Source organism: Pecten maximus, chromosome 15 (genome assembly GCF_902652985.1).
Source record: "Pecten maximus chromosome 15, xPecMax1.1, whole genome shotgun sequence".
In the NCBI taxonomy this organism is placed as follows: Eukaryota; Metazoa; Mollusca; class Bivalvia; order Pectinida; family Pectinidae; genus Pecten; species Pecten maximus.
In genome coordinates, this window is record NC_047029.1 from 19,951,361 (window position 1) to 19,972,974 (window position 21,614).

The window sequence follows — 21,614 nt, forward strand, 5'->3', positions numbered from 1 at the left end:
ACAGAATATGAAATTTACTGGAAAAACCCTGACTCAAATACCTTGATCATGACAATCTAGAAATGGTAAAAATATATAACATTATTATTTTATCAATACTATTATATCAATTGCAAATCGTGTATATTTCTTACATAAAAGTTTTTTCGAAAACACTCAGACTATAAATGACTGTCAAAATCTCTAAAATGGTCCAAATTAATCTCCAATACAACTTACCAGCGCAGTCACACCAGTACTGAACTTTGTAGTCACTACAAGGGATGGGGAAGTTGTCAGCATTGTTACAAGTCAAACCGCTGTCAACATAGCAACTGGCAACCTCTCCAGCACTGCTGAACTCGATGCCGTCCACTGTCATACAATGAATTTGAGTCACATTTCCTCCTGGACAGAACTGCTTCTTTTCCGCGGGTGTCATAGCCTCATGTTCCATGTCGCCACTTGTCGGGTTGTCACGGTTGAGCCACTGGGACCAGCGCTTGTCACATGGCACAGGGGCAGGTGTTGGCATTCCTGTTTGACTGTTTGGTGCCAAAGAAGGATGACCAGTTTGACTGCCTGGTGCTGAAGTTGGTGATCCAAAACTACCCACATTAGGTTGGGCAGTTGGTGCAGCTACGTAGTACAATAATTGTAGGCAATTGATTAGATGGAAACAAAAAAGTTATGGATTATCAGCAACAACTTATATTTCACATGTCCCCAACAAAAATACAAGAATAAATTGCATTTAACATGTTATGAATGCCACAATTGAAAAAATCAGAGATGCACATTAGGTCATCTACGTAAATAAAATTACTTCCGCATTAACTAAGTCACTACAAGGGATGGGAAGTTGTCACAACTTACCAGGACATCACACCATTATTAGATTTCAAAGTCACTACAAGGCTAGGGAAGTTGTCAGAATTTACCGGGCCATCACACTAGTATATTGGACTTCATAGTCACTACCAGGGATGGGGAAGTTGTCAGAATTTTTTAAGGGATGGGATAGTTGTCAGAATTTTTAACTTACCAGCACAGTCACACCAGTACTGGACTTCGTAGTCACTACAAGGGATGGGGAAGTTGTCAGCGTTGTTACAGGTCAGACCGCTATCAACGTTACAAGTGGCGACTTCTCCGGCACTGATAAACACAATGCCTTCTTTTGTCCTGCAGTTGATTTTAGTCACATTTCCTCCTGGACAGAACTGGTCTTTCTCAGCTTGTGTCATGGCCTCATGTTCCAGGTCACCACTTGTGGGATTGTCACGGTTGAGCCACTGCGACCAGCGTTTGTCACAGGATACTGGTGCTGCTGAAGGCTTTCCTGTTTGACCAATGGGCGCTACAGATGGCTGTCCTGTCTGTCCTGCTGGCACAATGGTAGGTAATCCTGAACCATCTGGATTAGGTGCTGCTGTTGGAGAACCTAATAGGAAAATCAGATATGCAAGAGTCATTGTTTTGCCTACTGATACAGGTGTAGGTAGTTGAAGGCAGTTGTTCAAAACTCTGTGTTATCTATTTACCAGCTAAATTCCTGTTATGTTATTACAGACATAGTGGAAGGAGTCTACCATATTCTTGTTGCAAAATCATTTAAATTGTAGTCCATATCAGAATATATATGCCCTTTTACCTGTACATTAATGTAATTGTCACATTACCTGTACAACCATACAGCTGCCAGCGAAGAGCAATGTCTCCCTCCCAGACAGCGGGTATAACCTGTACATAGCGGGCGACAAATGGTGTCAAGGTCTGTTTCACAGAACTGTCAGAGTCAAAGTTTCCACCAATCAGCTGCAAAGATACAGAATTATATCTTAAGCTTGTTGGTATGCTGCCATTTCTTATGTACCCTATCTTCATGTAGCCATATCAACAACAGCAACTACGGTCATTAATATTTACAGACTTAATACTAAGTCCTTTCGTAACCTCAAGACAATTACATTTCAAATCCACAGCATTCACATAATACGGTTATAAGCTTTATAAATATGTTAATTTTATTAAGAAACTTTCATTAATAACAACAAGCTCTTAACCTTCAAAACATAAATTCTATTCATCCTAAACAACAAGGTCTAAAACACCAATGTCTAAAACACATATCTCTGCATATAAATACTGAGGTCCAAAAGTCACAAAGATCTTTATCTTGAATGGCTGACAAAAAAAACCATAGCTATATCTACCTTAAACTTCAAAGTCTTATACTCATAGAACCTACATTAAATTATCCATGACTAAACACAACTCCACCTGAACGATCACGTCTAAACACATAGATATAACTGTCTACCTTGGGTTGACCATTCTCTGTGTAGTAGGAGAAGTGAGCACCATCCAAGGAATACATGATGTAGTAAGCCTTCACCCATGATGGCTGTGTTTTATGACCCTTGGTGAGGAGCCCCATAATGACCTTGGGCTGTCCAAGGTCAGCCCTAATCCACTGTAACTTGTTATTGGTGCCAGCCACCCAGGCCTGGTCAGTGAGAAGGGAGTGTTGAGGACCGGTCAGAGTTGTCTGGCTTGTTGAGGAACTCAGAGCAGCATTGGACAGGTCAATCACTGCTCCATTGTCCAGAGGATTTTCGCATACTGAAACAGGTAAGTTGTATCATCATCATCAAACATGGAAGGAAAACCCTGGTATAATTTAATCACAGTTTTGATAGAACAAATACAAGTACTCAAAATAACAAAGAAAGATTAACCTACTGTAATAGTAGTTCTTCATTTTGGTAAAGGGTTTGATATTACACATCTTGATTTTGTGAATAATTAATATAGCAAAAAAAAAGCAAATGAAGAGAGGTCATATATACCTCCAACCTCTTCTTCAGAGTTGTGAAGTGCAAACTTTGACCTTGACAGATCAACAGATCACATAGAATTTGATTGTGTGATATTATGTGCTGTAAATATGAACTAAATCTGCCCAGGGGTTCATGAGACCAAGTCTTTACCTGAGCACACAGATATCTTACACACATGCACAGAAAACTGCTTTTTACCATTTACAATAATCATGTATAATTGAGTTGTGTCAAAAATTTCAAAATGAAATGCATAACATAATTCCTAGTTGAAGATTATATTTAGCTTGACCTGAGTGGAGTTCCAGTAGTGGGTATAAAACTTACCTGGCGCTGGAATCACAATAGGAGACTTGGAAGTTGCGCTGCTCGTAGTAGGGGCTGCACCTACAATTGATGTAAGAAATTACTCAAATAGTTAAAATTTAAAGAGAATTCACACTGTAAAAGTTTAATGTGACAGAGAAAGACCAGGCAACAACAAAATCATATATATCACTCAATGTTAGAAATTTTTTCCTTGTGAAGTGGGAAGATTTGCTGAAATTTCCCCCAGTAGGATGAGTAGCTCCAATCAAACAAATAACCTTAGACATTCCAGTGAATCTCCTTAACTTTGATTTAGGAAACCATTTGTTAAAAACCTAGAAGTTTGTGGACACAATGTTAGTGTGGAACATAAAATGCATATTGGGCTGGTAAGATGAAAATGAATTACTCACTGCACACATCACATCTGTATCTGATCTTGTAGTCGGTACAGGGGATAGGGAAGTTCTCAGCATTGGAACACACAAGTCCATCAGCAACTGTGCACTTGATGACTTCCCCAGAGGATTCAGAAGGAGCATCCAGGGTCACGTCCCAACATTCTATTCCACTGATGGTACCAAAGCTACAGAAGTCTGTCTGTTTCTGGTACTGCAGGGCAGACACCTCATGGTCTCCATCATCAATGTTGGGGTTACCCTGGTTTATCCATGGTGAATAGGTCATGGAGCAGATTGTAGGCTGGGCTGTTGGCTGACCATTGGGTCCTACTACTGGACCAGCTGTTGGCTGACCATTAGGTCCTACTCCTGGAGCAGCTGTTGGTAGGCCATTTGGTCCAAAACCTGGACCAGCTGTGGGCTGACCATTAGGTCCCAATCCTGGACCAGCTGTGGGCTGACCATTGGTTCCTAGTCCTGGACCAGCTGTGGGATGACCATTGGGTCCTAATCCTGGACCAGCTGTGGGCTGACCATTCTGACCTAATCCTGGACCAGCTGTGGGCTGACCATTCTGACCTAATCCTGGACCAGCTGTGGGCTGACCATTCTGACCTAATCCTGGACCAGCTGTGGGATGACCATTAGGACCAAATCCTGGACCAGCTGTGGGCTGACCATTAGGACCTAATCCTGGACCAGCTGTGGGCTGAACATCTGATTTAGAAAAATAGATAAGTAAAGATTATATGTAATGATATGTCTTACATATCCCAATTTGATTTCTCAGTTTAATTACAATAAATCAATTATTATTAATCAAACTTCCAAATTCACAATGCTTCAAATATATTTTTCTAAAAAGCAATTAAAACAACTTCCACTCTGTATGGATCTGAAGCAGTACCCTGTATATTATAGAATTGTGTAAATTTTGATGCAGTGAAAAACAAATGCAAATTTCATATGATATTCTCTAAATGAAATGTGTGTTGAGATGTCCACTATGTGATCTATCTCTATACCAAGTTTGGTTGCAGTTGAACTTATATCTTTTGACAAATCGATCTAAATTCAAAACTATGAATTGAAATGTTGACAATGATGATGTCACTGTCACTGCCAGAAAAGCAACACCATATTTTTGCTTTTGTGATATTCTCTCACAGGCAGGACAATGAAAAATAACTTAAAATTACAAAATCACTCATCACCCTTATTTATACTAGAATTTATTTCAATACCTCAACCAATAGCTTTGTACTAACAGTTTTCAAACTGTTAATTTCTGGAATTTGGTCTTCTTAATGATATCAGGGAAAAAAATTATCCAAGGTAAGACAAAATTGACAATTGCAGCATAAAATAAACAGGAATGCTGAGGGATTGGACCAATATACACCTGTCAGCTGTCATGAAGATTCAACCAAGAATTCCTACAGATAAAAGAGCATAAGCCACAATTTCAGAGTATGATCACTTCATCATCCCTAAATATATTTGAAAATATTACAAGGCATCCAAAACAATACAAATTAATCCCCCACAAACTAACAAGAACTTGTTCAAGGTTTTCTGATTATACTTGACCAACATGTGAAATTTTATCAAAATAAGCTTTAAAATGAAGTCACTAGAGCAATGCCAAAGATTTTCTATTAATAGTAACAGCAACCTTGACATTGACACCCCGAAAGATGAAATAGTTTGAGATATTTAGTTTGATCAAAATTTGTGTAAAAATGAAGGTGTAATTAGAGCAATTACAAAGATTTGATATGAATAGTGTTCACTGACCTTAACCTTGCCCTTGATATATAAATGAACTTTTGTCAGAATGTTTTAATTGATTTTATAAAGAATCACATATCAACATTCTACAAATTGGCAATTGTTATGAACAAAGGGACATAACTCCATCATAAAGCAAGAGACTTGCTCCATTTTTTGACAGGCAAGATTGTACCTATTTGTCTGCATATCCACAAACATTGAATTACTCATAAACCAACAATTCATTCTCTCTTGTTTTCTTCTGGATTCAAATGCTTGACTTACGGCATATGTCACATCTGTATCTGATCTTGTAGTCGGTACAGGGGATAGGGAAGTTCTCAGCATTGGAACACACAAGTCCATCAGCAACTGTGCACTTGATGACTTCCCCAGAGGATTCAGAAGGAGCATCCAGGGTCACGTCCCAACATTCTATTCCACTGATGGTACCAAAGCTACAGAAGTCTGTCTGTTTCTGGTACTGCAGGGCAGACACCTCATGGTCTCCATCATCAATGTTGGGGTTACCCTGGTTTATCCATGGTGAGTAAGTCTCAGAGCAGATTGTAGGCTGGGCTGTTGGCTGACCATTGGGTCCTACTACTGGACCAGCTGTGGGCTGACCATTGGGTCCTACTACTGGACCAGCTGTGGGCTGACCATTGGGTCCAAATCCTGGACCAGCTGTGGGCTGACCATTAGAACCAAATCCTGGACCAGCTGTGGGTTGACCGTTGGGTCCTAGTCCTGGACCAGCTGTTGGCTGACCATTGGATCCTACTCCAGGAGCAGCTGTGGGCTGAACATCTGATTTAAAAAATAAAAAATAAATCAATGAAATGGAAAATTGTTTCTGATCCCTTTTCAACAATTCATGCTAGATAATATTTCAATAATCATCCTATACATCTATATTTTTTAAAAAGACCATTATTTTGGTATTTTTTTTTTTTTGTTGGCAGCATTGAACTATATTATGAATACACTAATTATACTTTCTATTATTTTTCACTATGGAAAATAATTTGGCCATGCTTGTTCATCAATGCATTATTCTGTTGAAAATTTGAAAATGCACTAAAATTTGAGTATACAGGACTTCGAGGAAATACAGCAGTTCACAACTTCCATGTTATGTAGAATGGAGCGTCACCAAAATTTCATTTCCTGATCACTTCATCAAACCCTAATATACATGTTGTATCTAAATGATAAAAATCTTCTCATTGCTAACAGGAACTCGAGGTATTCTCATGTTTGACAAATATATACATTTTTATTAAAATCTGCATAAAGTCACAAGAGCATTGACAAAGATTTTGTTCAAATAAAAAAATGTCACCTTGACCTTGACACCCTAAAACAAAAACTTCTTTGAAGCATTCATTTATTTAGGCTATATATGGACCAATGTAACTATGAAGTTTGATCAAATTATGTTTTAGATTAAAGTTGTTTGAGGGATGATCAAGAATTTCTATATAAAGTGATAGTGACACTGCACTTGATAAGTAAAAGACCATGTTATACTATGTCAAAGTTGATTATATCAAGAATCACAAATCACAATTGATGCATGTACACAACTGGTAATGTACACAATTGGGAATGTTAATGAACAAATCTATCATGTAGCATGGCTATCTTTTTGTCGACAGGCAAGACTTCCCATTAATCTGCATATACAAATGATGTTTATGTTTAATAATCAGTAATGACTTACGGCATATATCACATCTATATCTGATCTTGTAGTCGGTACAGGGGATAGGGAAGTTCTCAGCATTGGAACACACAAGTCCATCAGCAACTGTGCACTTGATGACTTCCCCAGAGGATTCAGAAGGAGCATCCAGGGTCACGTCCCAACATTCTATTCCACTGATGGTACCAAAGCTACAGAAGTCTGTCTGTTTCTGGTACTGCAGGGCAGACACCTCATGGTCTCCATCATCAATGTTGGGGTTACCCTGGTTTATCCATGGTGAGTAAGTCTCAGAGCAGATTGTAGGCTGGGCAGTTGGCTGACCATTGGGTCCTACTACTGGACCAGCTGTTGGTTGACCATTTGGTCCAAATCCTGGACCAGCTGTAGGGTGACCATTTGGTCCTATTCCTGGACCAGCTGTGGGCTGACCATTTGGTCCAAATCCTGGACCAGCGGTGGGCTGACCATTGGGTCCTACTCCTGGGCCTGCTGTAGGTTGACCATTGGGTCCGAATCCTGGACCAGCTGTTGGCTGACCATTGGGTCCTAGTCCTGGACCAGCTGTGGGCTGACCATTGGCCCCTATTCCGGGACCTGCTGTGGGCTGACCATTGGGTCCTACTCCAGGAGCAGCGGTCGGCTGAACATCTGATTTAGAGAAGAAAGAAAATCAAAAATCAATGCAACATTAAAAAATTGTTTCTAATCACTATTCAACATAATTCAAGGAAGATAATATTTTTGAAAAATTCCATATAGATTTAAGTTAATGATAAAAATACAAACAAATAGCTTGGTGTTTACAATTTTCAAAATGAAATCTAAAAATGTTAGTGATAAATTAAAAATTATTGAAGTGTTTTCCCCATTGACAGCATTGAACTACATGTATATCATGAGTGCACTATTTCTACTTTCTATTATTTTTCACTGACTATTGAAATAATTTGGCCATGCATATTTGTCACTGCATTATTCTGTTAAAATTCGAAAATGCACTAAAATTTCAGTATACAGGACTACGAGGAAATACAGCAGTACACAACTTCCATGTGATGTAGATTCAGTTCATACATGTAGTAACATAATTGAGAATACGTCAAAATTTCATTTCAAGACACTTCACTTCATCAACCCCCAATACATATATGGTATTTTAATGATACAAATCTTCTCAATGCTAACAGGAACTCGAGGTATTCTCATACTTGACAAATACATGTATATAGAATAGATTGAAAAAAATCTGCTTCAGGTCACTAGTTAAGAGCAATAACAATGATTTTTATTAAAAAGTAGGTGTCACTTTGACTGTGAGCTGAAAACCGGTGATGTATAATGCCATACAATTCTTGAGACATAAACAGTAACGCACTACTAGATCTACAGGTAGAAAAAATTAACATCTGTCAACCCCCACCCCATTACTTTATCTTTCCTTTTCCAGCGTAATATAGACTTACGGCATATGTCACATCTGTATCTGATCTTGTAGTCAGTACAGGGGACAGGGAAGTTCTCAGCATTGGAACACACAAGTCCATCAGCAACTGTGCACTTGATGACTTCCCCAGAGGATTCAGAAGGAGCATCCAGGGTCACGTCCCAACATTCTATTCCACTGATGGTACCAAAGCTACAGAAGTCTGTCTGTTTCTGGTACTGCAGGGCAGACACCTCATGGTCTCCATCATCAATGTTGGGGTTACCCTGGTTTATCCATGGTGAGTAAGTCTCAGAGCAGATTGTAGGCTGGGCTGTTGGCTGACCATTGGGTCCTACTCCAGGACCAGCTGTGGGTTTTCCATCAGGTCCTAATCCTGGACCAGCTGTGGGTTGACCATTTGTTCCTATTCCTGGACCAGCTGTGGGTTGACCATTGGGTCCTAATCCTGGACCAGCTGTGGGCTGACCGTTAGATCCCATTCCTGGACCAGCTGTTGGCTGACCATTGGGTCCTAATCCTGGACCAGCTGTTGGCTGACCGTTGGATCCCATTCCTGGACCAGCTGTGGGTTGACCATTAGGTCCTAATCCTGGACCAGCTGTGGGCTTACCGTTGGATCCCATTCCTGGACCAGCTGTGGGCTGACCATTAGGTCCCAATCCTGGACCAGCTGTTGGCTGACCGTTGGATCCCATTCCTGGACCAGCTGTGGGCTGACCATTAGGTCCTAATCCTGGACCAGCTGTGGGCTGACCGTTAGATCCCATTCCTGGACCAGCTGTTGGCTGACCATTGGGTCCTAATCCTGGACCAGCTGTTGGCTGACCGTTGGATCCCATTCCTGGACCAGCTGTGGGTTGACCATTAGGTCCTAATCCTGGACCAGCTGTGGGGTTACCGTTGGATCCCATTCCTGGACCAGCTGTGGGCTGACCATTAGGTCCTAATCCTGGACCAGCTGTTGGCTGACCGTTGGATCCCATTCCTGGACCAGCTGTGGGCTGACCATTAAGTCCTAATCCTGGACCAGCTGTTGGCTGACCGTTGGATCCCATTCCTGGACCAGCTGTGGGCTGAACATCTGATTAAAAAGAGAAAAAAAAAACAGAAATTATTTAAACATTAAAAATAACTTCTCTTCTCATCCTGATATATGTCTCTTAAAAGGCAATATTTAAGTTCTTACACTTTGAGTAATACACGTTTCCAGGAGTTTCTAAATAGTCTCCAACTCATGAAACACAAAATGATACCATAATTATAAAGCTTACGAAGTTCAAAACAAATCAGAAGGATCTCTGGACAAAAATCAAACACTGAAATAACGGACAATTATATTTGCCAAAACAGTCGATTACAAATGCTGTTCAGGGACACACAACTATATATAATGGTTATAAATCCTGCTAAGTTTGAAAAGAAATTAGTTGAAAAATGTAGGATTAGATTTGCAGACAAAATATGAATAATGAAATAAACACAGTGGAATAACCTTTCCAAAACTAGAACTATCGTTAGGGGGCCAACTCATACCCTCTTCCCCGCCACCAATGAGCCTATTTGTAGAATAATGAAATTAACTGTTACAGTGGTCTTGCAATACAGCTTTCTGAAACAGGAGGTAAATTCTACCTCTTACAGATTACACAAATCTACAACGTATTAGGATTACTGCTGCTAAGTTAAGTTGAAATCCCATTGCATCTATATAAGACAAGGACATAGAAATAGAAAACCATTACAGAAATCCCCCAAATGACTCCCATATTCCCAAACATACAAATGTGGTCTCTATAGCAACAAAACAGATGTAGTTGAATTTGCAGTTCCTTTAACCCCTATAAATAAATTTTCACAGAAATCAAACAATATCTAAATTTCGACCAATCAGAAACTTCCATGTGGTAACTACGGAAGCCAAACCCATACAGTTGAATTTGCAGCCCCCTAATACTCCTATATACAAATTTTCATGAAAATTTGACAATATTAAAATTTCGACCAATCAGAGGCAGGGAAATGGTTTTACAGTGCCAAACTACACATACATAATAAATCTAATCAAAATCGAACAATATCTAAATTTTGACCAATCATCACTATGGTGGCCATTTTGTCTTTAATTTCAATTTGTTTATAGAAAATTAAAGTTTATGATGTAACCATTCGTCAAACAAAGTTTTATTGAATTCCATTGGGTAGTAAAAGATTGATAGCGAATAAGATTTTTTAGCCAATCAGAAGCGTGGCACAGACAGATGGACAGACGGACAACCTGATTCCAGTATACCTCCCCCTAACTTTGTTGCAGCTGGGTATAATTAGTGAAATCAAAGTTCTTTTCAGGGAATTACAACTTCAAATCATGATTATGATCATGATCACTGAGATTTTTAACTTTGATAATTAAATGACCTTGTTTCAGTATGATTTAGTTAATTATCTAAACACAAAAATGATGTTTTAGTGAATAGTGCGAACAAGGGAAAGACATTACAGACACACAAACTGGGCAAAAGTAAGGGATATAAACCAAGTTATAAGGCAGGTGACTTCGCCATCTTTCAATTTCTCAGATATGATTGTACCCCTAAATCTACATATAAAAAATTTTGAGTTAAGTCTGTCTCCTTCATATACCCTCTTGTTTCTGAACTAATTAATTATTCCTTTAAAATTAATGAGGGTTTTTAAGATTCGGTTTAACATTCAATAATAACTTACGGCATATGTCACATCTATATCTGATCTTGTAGTCGGTACAGGGGATAGGGAAGTTCTCAGCATTGGAACACACAAGTCCATCAGCAACTGTGCACTTGATGACTTCCCCAGAGGATTCAGAAGGAGCATCCAGGGTCACGTCCCAACATTCTATTCCACTGATGGTACCAAAGCTACAGAAGTCTGTCTGTTTCTGGTACTGCAGGGCAGACACCTCATGGTCTCCATCATCAATGTTGGGGTTACCCTGGTTTATCCATGGTGAGTAAGTCTCAGAGCAGATTGTAGGCTGGGCAGTTGGCTGACCATTGGGTCCTATTCCAGGACCAGCTGTGGGTTTTCCATCAGGTCCTAATCCTGGACCAGCTGTGGGTTGACCATTTGTTCCTATTCCTGGACCAGCTGTGGGCTGACCGTTGGGTCCTAATCCTGGGCCTGCTGTGGGTTGACCATTTGTTCCTATTCCTGGACCAGCTGTTGGCTGACCATTGGGTCCAAATCCTGGACCAGCTGTGGGTTGACCATTGGGTCCCAATCCAGGGCCAGCTGTTGGTTTTCCATCAGGTCCCAATCCTGGACCAGCTGTGGGTTTTCCATCAGGTCCTAATCCTGGACCAGCTGTGGGTTGACCATTGGGTCCTATTCCTGGACCAGCTGTGGGCTGACCATTGGGTCCAAATCCTGGACCAGCTGTGGGTTGACCATTGGGTCCCAATCCAGGGCCAGCTGTTGGTTTTCCATCAGGTCCTAATCCTGGACCAGCTGTGGGCTGACCATTGGGTCCAGCTCCTGGACCTGCTGTGGGCTGACCATTGGGTCCAAATCCTGGACCTGCTGTGGGTTGACCATTTGGTCCTAGACTCGGACCAGCTGTGGGTTGACCATTGGGTCCTGCACCAGGACCAGCTGTGGGTTGACCGTTGGGTCCAGCTCCTGGACCAGCTGTCGGTTGACCATTGGGTCCTAATCCTGGGCCTGCTGTTGGCTGACCATTAAGTCCTACTCCTGGACCAGCTGTGGGCTGACCATTTGGTCCTAGTCCTGGACCAGCTGTTGGTTTTCCATCAGGTCCTAGACCTGGGCCAGCTGTGGGTTGACCATTGAGTCCAGCTCCCGGACCAGCTGTGGGCTGACCGTTGGGTCCTACTCCTGGACCAGCTGTTGGCTGACCATTAAGTCCTACTCCTGGACCAGCTGTGGGCTGACCATTTGGTCCTAGTCCTGGACCAGCTGTTGGTTTTCCATCAGGTCCTAGACCTGGGCCAGCTGTGGGTTGACCATTGGGTCCAGCTCCTGGACCAGCTGTTGGCTGACCATTTGGTCCTAGTCCTGGACCAGCTGTGGGATGACCATTTGGTCCTAGTCCTGGACCAGCTGTTGGTTTTCCGTCAGGTCCTAAACCAGGGCCAGCTGTTGGCTGACCATTGGGTCCTAGACCTGGGCCAGCTGTGGGTTGACCATTGGGTCCAGCTCCTGGACCAGCTGTGGGCTGACCATTGGGTCCTACTCCTGGACCAGCTGTGGGCTGACCATTTGGTCCAAATCCTGGACCAGCTGTGGGTTGACCATTTGGTCCTAATCCTGGACCAGCAGTTGGCTGACCATTGGGTCCTAATCCAGGGCCAGCTGTTGGTTTTCCATCAGGTCCTAATCCAGGGCCAGCTGTGGGCTGACCATTGGGTCCTAATCCAGGGCCAGCTGTTGGTTTTCCATCAGGTCCTAATCCTGGTCCAGCTGTGGGCTGACCATTGGGTCCTAAACCTGGACCAGCTGTGGGATGACCATTGGGTCCTAAACCAGGACCAGCTGTTGGTTGACCATTGGGTCCTAAACCTGGACCAGCTGTTGAAGGTTTTGGTAGTGTTGAACAGTCTATTCCTCGTGGTTCACAAAACACTCGAACTTCATAGTCATAGCAACGTCCTCCTGTGGCACCTTGTCTGCTGTTGATACAAGTGAGTCCTCCTCTATGGAAATCACAAATAATACCTGACTGTCCAGCCTCAGTGTAAGATAATGAGGAACCAGCTTTCCTACATTCTATTGCAGTTATTTCATCAGTGTCACAGAATCTGTACTGTTGGCGTAGGTCAACAAATAGCTCCAGCTCTGCGACATCATTAGGCTTGTTACCATTCATCCAGACTGACCATCCACAGAATGCAGGTCCAACAGTGGGCTGACCATTGAGTCCTAGTCCTGGGCCAGCGGTGGGATGACCATTGGGTCCTAATCCTGGACCAGCTGTTGGCTGACCGTTGGGTCCTAATCCTGGGCCAGCTGTGGGCTGACCATTAGGTCCTAGTCCTGGACCAGCTGTGGGCTGACCATTAGGTCCTACACCTGGACCAGCTGTGGGCTGACCGTTAGGTCCTAATCCTGGACCAGCTGTTGGATGACCATTAGGACCAACTCCTGGACCAGCTGTAGGGTGCCCATTGGGTCCTAATCCTGGGCCTGCTGTGGGTTGACCATTGGTTCCAAATCCTGGGCCAGCTGTTGGCTGACCATTAGGTCCTAATCCTGGACCAGCGGTGGGAATAATCTTACAGTCACAGAAGACTCGTACCTCATAGTCTTGACATTTCTTATCCCTCTGTAATTCGTTTCTACATCTTAGACCTCTAATTCTGTCACAAGTTACAATTTCTCCACTAGCAGTGTATGGCAGGTGGCTAGTAGCTACACGGCACTCAATTCTGGTCATCATTTGGAAGCTACATAGAGGCAAGGAATTCCTTAGACTGGATAGAGTCTCAAAATCTCCAGCCATTACCTTACCAGGCTTCATGATTGTTGGGTTATCTGTATTTAACCAGGGAGACCATCCACAAGTGGGAGCAGCTGTAGGCTGACCATTGGGTCCTAATCCAGGACCAGCTGTTGGTTTTCCATCAGGTCCTAATCCTGGGCCAGCAGTGGGCTGACCATTGGGTCCCAAACCTGGACCAGCTGTGGGCAGACCATCAGGTCCTAATCCTGGACCAGCAGTGGGCTGACCATTGGGTCCTAAACCTGGACCAGCGGTGGGCTGACCATTAAGTCCTAGTCCTGGACCAGCTGTTGGCTGACCGTTGGGTCCTAATCCTGGACCAGCTGTGGGCTGACCATTGGGTCCTAATCCGGGACCAGCTGTGGGCTGACCATTGGTTCCTGCTCCTGGGCCAGCTGTTGGTTTGCCATCAGGTCCTAATCCTGGACCAGCTGTGGGCTGACCGTTAGGTCCAAATCCTGGACCAGCTGTTGGCTGACCATTGGGTCCTAATCCTGGACCAGCAGTGGGCTGGCCATTGGGTCCTAATCCTGGACCAGCTGTGGGCTGACCGTTGGGTCCTAATCCTGGACCAGCTGTGGGCTGACCGTTAGTTCCCAATCCTGGACCAGCTGTAGGTTGACCGTTGGGTCCTAATCCGGGACCAGCTGTGGGCTGACCGTTGGGTCCTAATCCGGGACCAGCTGTGGGCTGACCATTGGTTCCTGCTCCTGGACCAGCTGTTGGTTTGCCATCAGGTCCTAATCCTGGACCAGCTGTGGGCTGACCGTTAGGTCCAAATCCTGGACCAGCTGTTGGCTGACCATTGGGTCCTAATCCTGGACCAGCAGTGGGTTGACCGTTGGGTCCTAATCCTGGACCAGCTGTGGGCTGACCGTTGGGGCCTATTCCTGGTTGAGCTGTTGGTTTGCCATCAGGTCCTAATCCAGGACCAGCAGTGGGATGACCATTTGGTCCTAAACCTGGACCAGCAGTGGGTTGACCATTTGTCCCTATTCCTGGTTGAGCTGTTGGTTTGCCATCAGGTCCTAATCCAGGGGCAGGAGCTGTATAAATGACAATTCTTGTTTGTTAGTGAAATACTTAGGTTCTATACCATTATGATCATCTCTTCAATGGCATGTATAATGCTTTTATCTAAACAAAAAAAACACTGCATATACTTTCACCAGAAGTAGAACAAAATAGATTTGATATATTACATGTAAACAAGAATGTTTCCATTAGTATTATTTTTCCACCAAATAAGTAGTGTGTTTAGGAGTAGGTTTTGTTATATACAGAAAAATGTCAGAATTGTAAATATTAAAGAGCATGAACCTTGTATAAAGCTAATGTATAAGAATGACATACTTGTACATGGACAGAAGAATCGGACCTCATAGTCTTTACATGTATTGCTATTTTCCCAATTGCGGCATTGGAGTCCAGTTTGAAGATCGCATGTCAGTTTCTGGCCTGAGAGGGTGGCATCAGTGTGTGTGGCTACAACGCGGCACTCAACCTGGATGGGGTTATCACAGAATGAATGACCTTCACGGATTGAGGACAGGGACTCAATGTCACCCATTCCAGTGGCAGGAGAATCCACATTGATCCAGTATGTCCAGGTACAAGCAGGATGGACGAATGTGGGGTTTGCTATTTACAAATAAAAAGCAAAAAAATTATCAATACAATAATACAAATAAGCCTTCTTCCTTTTTTCAGAATCATCCATTTTAAAGAGTGGTTCGCAAATGGGCCAACCCACAAGTTTTAATGTAGGGGAGGAGGCTTAGTTTAGATAAATACTGTAGCCATTATAAGTTAAACTAGAGGAGGCTTAGTTTAGATAAATACAGTAACCATTATCAGTTAAACTAGAGGAGGAGGCTTAGTTTAGATAAATACTGTAACCATTATCAGTTAAACTAGAGGAGGAGGCTTAGTTTAGATAAATACTGTAACCATTATAAGTTAAACTAGAGGAGGAGGCTTAGTTAAGATAAATACTGTAACCATTATAAGTTAAACTAGAGGAGGGGGCTTAGTTTAGATAAATACTGTAACCATTATCAGTTAAACTAGAGGAGGAGGCTTAGTTTAGATAAATACTGTAACCATTATCAGTTAAACTAGAGGAGGAGGCGTAGTTTAGATAAATACAGTAACCATTATCAGTTAAACTAGAGGAGGAGGCTTAGTTTAGATAAATACAGTAACCATTATCAGTTAAACTAGAGGAGGAGGCTTAGTTTAGATAAATACAGTAACCATTATCAGTTAAACTAGAGGAGGAGGCGTAGTTTAGATAAATACAGTAACCATTATCAGTTAAACTAGAGGAGGAGGCTTAGTTTAGATAAATACAGTAACCATTATAAGTTAAACTAGAGGAGGAGGCGTAGTTTAGATAAATACTGTAACCATTATAAGTTAAACTAGAGGAGGAGGCTTAGTTTAGATAAATACAGTAACCATTATCAGTTAAACTAGAGGAGGCTTAGTTTAGATAAATACTGTAACCATTATAAGTTAAACTAGAGGAGGAGGCTTAGTTTAGATAAATACTGTAACCATTATAAGTTAAACTAGAGGAGGAGGCTTAGTTTAGATAAATACAGTAACCATTATCAGTTAAACTAAAGGAGGAGGCTTAGTTTAGATAAATACAGTAACCATTATCAGTTAAACTAGAGGAGGAGGCTTAGTTTAGATAAATACTGTAACCATTATAAGTTAAACTAGAGGTGGAGGCTTAGTTTAGATAAATACTGTAACCATTATCAGTTAAACTAGAGGAGGAGGCTTAGTTTAGATAAATACTGTAACCATTATCAGTTAAACTAGAGGAGGAGGCTTAGTTTAGATAAATACTGTAACCATTATAAGTTAAACTAGAGGAGGAGGCTTAGTTTAGATAAATACATTAAACATTATCAGTTAAACTAAAGGAGGAGGCTTAGTTTAGATAAATACAGTAACCATTATACATGTAAGTTAAACTAGAGGAGGAGGCTTAGTTTAGATAAATACAGTAACCATTATCAGTTAAATCTAGAGGAGGAGGCTTAGTTTAGATAAATACAATAAACATTATCAGTTAAACTAAAGGAGGAGGCTTAGTTTAGATAAATACTGTAACCATTATCAGTTAAACTAGAGGAGGAGGCTTAGTTTAGATAAATACTGTAACCATTATCAGTTAAACTAGAGGAGGAGGCTTAGTTTAGATAAATACTGTAACCATTATCAGTTAAACTAGAGGAGGAGGCTTAGTTTAGATAAATACTGTAACCATTATCAGTTAAACTAGAGGAGGAGGCTTAGTTTAGATAAATACTGTAACCATTATAAGTGAAACTAGAGGAGGAGGCTTAGTTTAGATAAATACTGTAACCATTATAAGTTAAACTAGAGGAGGAGGCTTAGTTTAGATAAATACTGTAACCATTATCAGTTAAACTAGAGGAGGAGGCTTAGTTTAGATAAATACTGTAACCATTATCAGTTAAACTTGGGGAGGAGGCTTAGTTTAGATAAATACAGTAACCGTTATTAGTTAAACTTGGGGAGGAGGCTTAGTTTAGATAAATATTGTAACCATTATTAGACTAGTTAAAGATTATCTGTTGTAGTCTTAATACCTTGGTAATTATACAGTTGAGCCTTATTACCTCAAAGTCAGTAGGGTCATGAAATAACTTCAAGATATCCAAGATTGGGAGTGTTATATAATTCAAATGACCAGTTACTTTAACTTTGACATAAAAAACTGAATGAATAAGAAACATATCTACAGATAATGAAGAAACATGTCATATCAACAGTCAGTATACAAAAGGGCCATGTGATATCATATCTACAGATAATGAAGAGACATGTCATATCAACAGTCAGTATACAAAAGGGCCATGTGATAACATATCTACAGATGATGAAGAGACAGTGTGTCATATCACACAATTGTATCTAATAGGATTTAAATCTCTGGCTTTAAAACAATTCACTTTAATCAATATTTTTTCTTTAAATTTTGTCATTCCAAAAGACTTAAGCAATCTTTTTAAAAGGAATAATGATTTTTTTTCATCAATAATAAATTGGTTAATATTGTTATTGGTAAGTGAAAATAAAAAGATGGATGTTTTTCGTCCTTGCTGTTAAGATGATGTTGCATCTCACCTCCAGGTTGTGGGGAAGGTTCTGGTGTTGTATTCAGACAACCAGAGTCCTGGATGCAGCTCACAGTATTGTTGAAACAGCGGCAGATTGAACACTCATCAAAGGGGTTGGTCCATGTCTCAAAAGGCTGTTAAAAGATTGATGGATTGTTACAAGTATACAGTAACTGTAGATCAAATCTGCATCATTTGGTGTCAAACCATGGCCAGCAGTACAAGGTATGCACTTTATGCATCACATACTTGATAATTAACATTTAACTTTTACCTGCACAACAAATTTGGTTCAAACTTAACTTGATTTGGCAAATTTTCATTAAACTTTATATCACTCTCTGAAATAAAATATTTTATTGCCCTTTAAAGACTAAAATATTAATAATAACAGGATTTTGTAACATAAATAATTAATTATCCAATTCCATTCTATATTAATCTACTGAATTTTAATTTCCACTGTTATCCAACAAATTGATTTTTTTTTTTAATAAAGCGATATCTCAGAAATTACCTTTGCAATAGAGCCATCCTGTTTTCTGCATGGACACATTGACTCAGGAATACAGGTACCTTTGTCTTTGAGTTTTTCTCCGGGCAGGCAGGCAAAAGTGTCGGTCTTACACATAGGCACACATGCATCGCTATTCTTACAGCTGTCAGACAGGCTGGATAGACTGTCACACATGTCCCCACACTTGTATGCACATGCATGCAGACTCTCACCTGGTGCACACACCGCTGAAACCACAAAAAAAAAAAAAAAGTTACATTTAGTCTACAAAATTTTTATAAAATAATTTGACACGCAGAGAGATGTACCATATGTACCATATACACTTATTGATGGCTACTTAAGACTTGTTGATGATGACCATCAAAATCTTTAGATGGTAGACTTTATAAAATCTTTGATATCAAGAATGGGATGAAACAGTCTTTCAATGTATGTGTAAAATAATGAGCAGTCTGTTAATTTATTTATAGACTATGTGGAAGTCAAAGTCCCTAAAATCTTCATATAAAATAGTTAATCAGTTGTATATTTATGCCTGCTCAAGTCAATTAAGCTATACACATCACCCCTTCTTGAAATTACATATTTTTCTTTTTGTACAGGTTTTGTATCAGTCTGAGAAAAGTGTCGGGAGAATAAACTTCAAAACAAAATTTTGCATTACTGTCAATTTCAATTATCAACTTAAGACCTGATTTTCTTTACATTTTCTATCATATAACTATGATCTCTAATATGCTAGCTGGGTTTATTACCCCGTGAACTGCCGTTGTCATTTTGGCTGGGTATCCTTGTAGTAGTTGGTGACTACCTTACTGAACATTACATGCAATCCAGAGCAATAAGGGTAAAGTGACTTGCCCAAGGACACAACCACATAAGCACAGACCGGCTAATTTCTCAGCGTCCGAGAAACACAAGCTGACATGGAAAGGGATAGTCAAACCACGCACCTCAAATTTTCACCTGAGGCTATGTGGCCGGTGTCATATAAAATTTTGACCCCCCATAAAATACTGACCTGGGTCAGTATTTCATGGGAATCAGAAATTTATAGGACACCAGCACTCTGACTGACTGACCTATTGTGGCCCGATAATTGCTAAAAACAAACACTAAACAATTCAGTGCTTGTCATGTTATTGTTATAAAGTGAAGTGTATATAAATAATTAATCAACAGCTTGACATTACTTCCAATATAAACTTTAAACCTCATGCATTATTATGATTACCTGTGGTTGAGTCTACCACAATATTTGTCCCTGGTGTTGTGGAGATCATTCCTGGGTTACCTAATGATAAAAGAAAGGTAGTCTATCTTTAACAAACCAAATAAAGAAAACAATAGAATTCTAATAATTTCATAGATTTTGTTTTGAAATTCAAAGTAGCAATACTATTACATGTATAACACGGACGAGAAAAGACAGGAAAGTTATCTTTATCATTAATTAATTATATATGCTTTGATTTTCCTTTTAGCAAGCAATTCCTTCATGTATTATTTTGTTTTCACAAAAAAAGTTTGGTTATTAAAATACAAGAAAACTATAAGATATTATTGTAAATTCATCCAATCTTTTGTCAATAGTATATACTTACAATAGTCATTGTTCCAGCACATGACTCTGACCTCGTAGTCTTCACACTGGCCATTCTGCTGATCACGATTATAACACCTTAGCCCATTGGTCACATCACATGTTACACCCGTCTGTCCAGCAAGAGCCAGAGGTGCCTCGCTTCCATGGACACGACACTGAACATCAATAATGTCCTTACACAGGCCGTACTTCAACTTCAGTCCACTGATTGTCTCGAAATCTCCGCTGTTTAGGCGGCTTTCTGGTGTGTAACTGTTCAACCAGGAAGACCAGCCGCAACGGACGAAAAATGGTGTGGCGGTAGTGGGAACCTTGGCTGGTGTCACAGCAGAAGTGACATGAGGCGAGCATTCACAGTAGTAGCGAATCTTATAATCGTTACAAGGTATAGGGGCGTTCTCCGCATTAAGACAAGTGAGACCTGATGCCAGATTACATGTGACAACTTCTCCTGTGCTGTAGAATGGAATAGGGTTGATCTCATCCGATGTGTAGCATTCAATTTTCGCAACCTTGCCTCCAATACAGAAGTCCTCAAGGTCACTCTGTCTGGCCTGTTCGTGGTCACCATCACCAATAGATGGGTTATCCTGGTTCATCCAACTAGACCAGCGGCTCTGTGTACACTGTGTGATTACAGCAGTAGGCGTACTGATGTCGGTCATACCCGGGGTGGGAGTACCTAATACATACAAAACAAAGCATTGAAAATAATGAAAATATTTCATTAAAAATCTCAAAAAATGTATGCATTCCCTTTACAATAAAAAGAACATATATATTTATCTATAATGGAATGAAATAATTCCAATATTGAGTATATTTTGATATTAGGAGAATGAATACTGGAAGTCAAAAAACTGCACATCGATACTATCTTTGCATACTTGTCCCATCCACTTTGAATAATCAAATTAAATATCTGATAAACAATTTGCATAGGCATACTAGTAAAGCTGTACTTCTGGTCAGTAATATTGACTCAAATGGCAAGACCTCAATAAGGAAAGCATCAAAATGAAAAAAAAATTCTATATATTAAATAATCACCATCCATATCTATAATACCATGTAGAGGACAGATTTATTAAAATCTTCAATGAAGAATACTTGTGTGTACAACTGCGAACATATTCCAACCACTAGTCAAAATCATAGACATCCAGAACAACATATATCCTGTCAAATATACACCTTAATCATCTTAATCAAAAACATTCTTATAGCATCCAGACAAGTTGTTTTTTAATATTTTACACATCTAAAGCATCTGAAAATGAACCTTTCTTTCCTCACAGAAACTATGGTGCTCAAAATTAGAATATTTGTTCTGCATGAAATTTTTGAAAATCCAAAAAATAATAGACT

The 21,614-nt window shown here is 40.4% G+C and overlaps 1 protein-coding gene across 1 annotated transcript in view; it reads right to left on the minus strand.

Moving 5' to 3' along the window:
- LOC117343172 (mucin-5AC-like) overlaps positions 1-21,614 on the minus strand; it is a 61,801-nt gene that overhangs the window by 12,578 nt on the left and 27,609 nt on the right. Inside the window, exons 16-31 of the mRNA XM_033905505.1 lie at positions 20,245-20,928; positions 19,875-19,934; positions 18,638-18,864; positions 18,128-18,254; positions 15,314-15,601; positions 11,188-15,006; positions 8,480-9,544; positions 7,032-7,664; positions 5,933-6,115; positions 5,591-5,896; positions 3,545-4,249; positions 3,150-3,209; positions 2,303-2,604; positions 1,662-1,797; positions 1,025-1,423; positions 220-618 (exon numbers count right to left, since the gene is read on the minus strand). Of these exons, the coding sequence (XP_033761396.1) occupies positions 220-618; positions 1,025-1,423; positions 1,662-1,797; positions 2,303-2,604; positions 3,150-3,209; positions 3,545-4,249; positions 5,591-5,896; positions 5,933-6,115; positions 7,032-7,664; positions 8,480-9,544; positions 11,188-15,006; positions 15,314-15,601; positions 18,128-18,254; positions 18,638-18,864; positions 19,875-19,934; positions 20,245-20,928 (9,393 nt within the window). The remainder of the gene's footprint in view (positions 1-219; positions 619-1,024; positions 1,424-1,661; positions 1,798-2,302; positions 2,605-3,149; positions 3,210-3,544; positions 4,250-5,590; positions 5,897-5,932; positions 6,116-7,031; positions 7,665-8,479; positions 9,545-11,187; positions 15,007-15,313; positions 15,602-18,127; positions 18,255-18,637; positions 18,865-19,874; positions 19,935-20,244; positions 20,929-21,614) is intronic.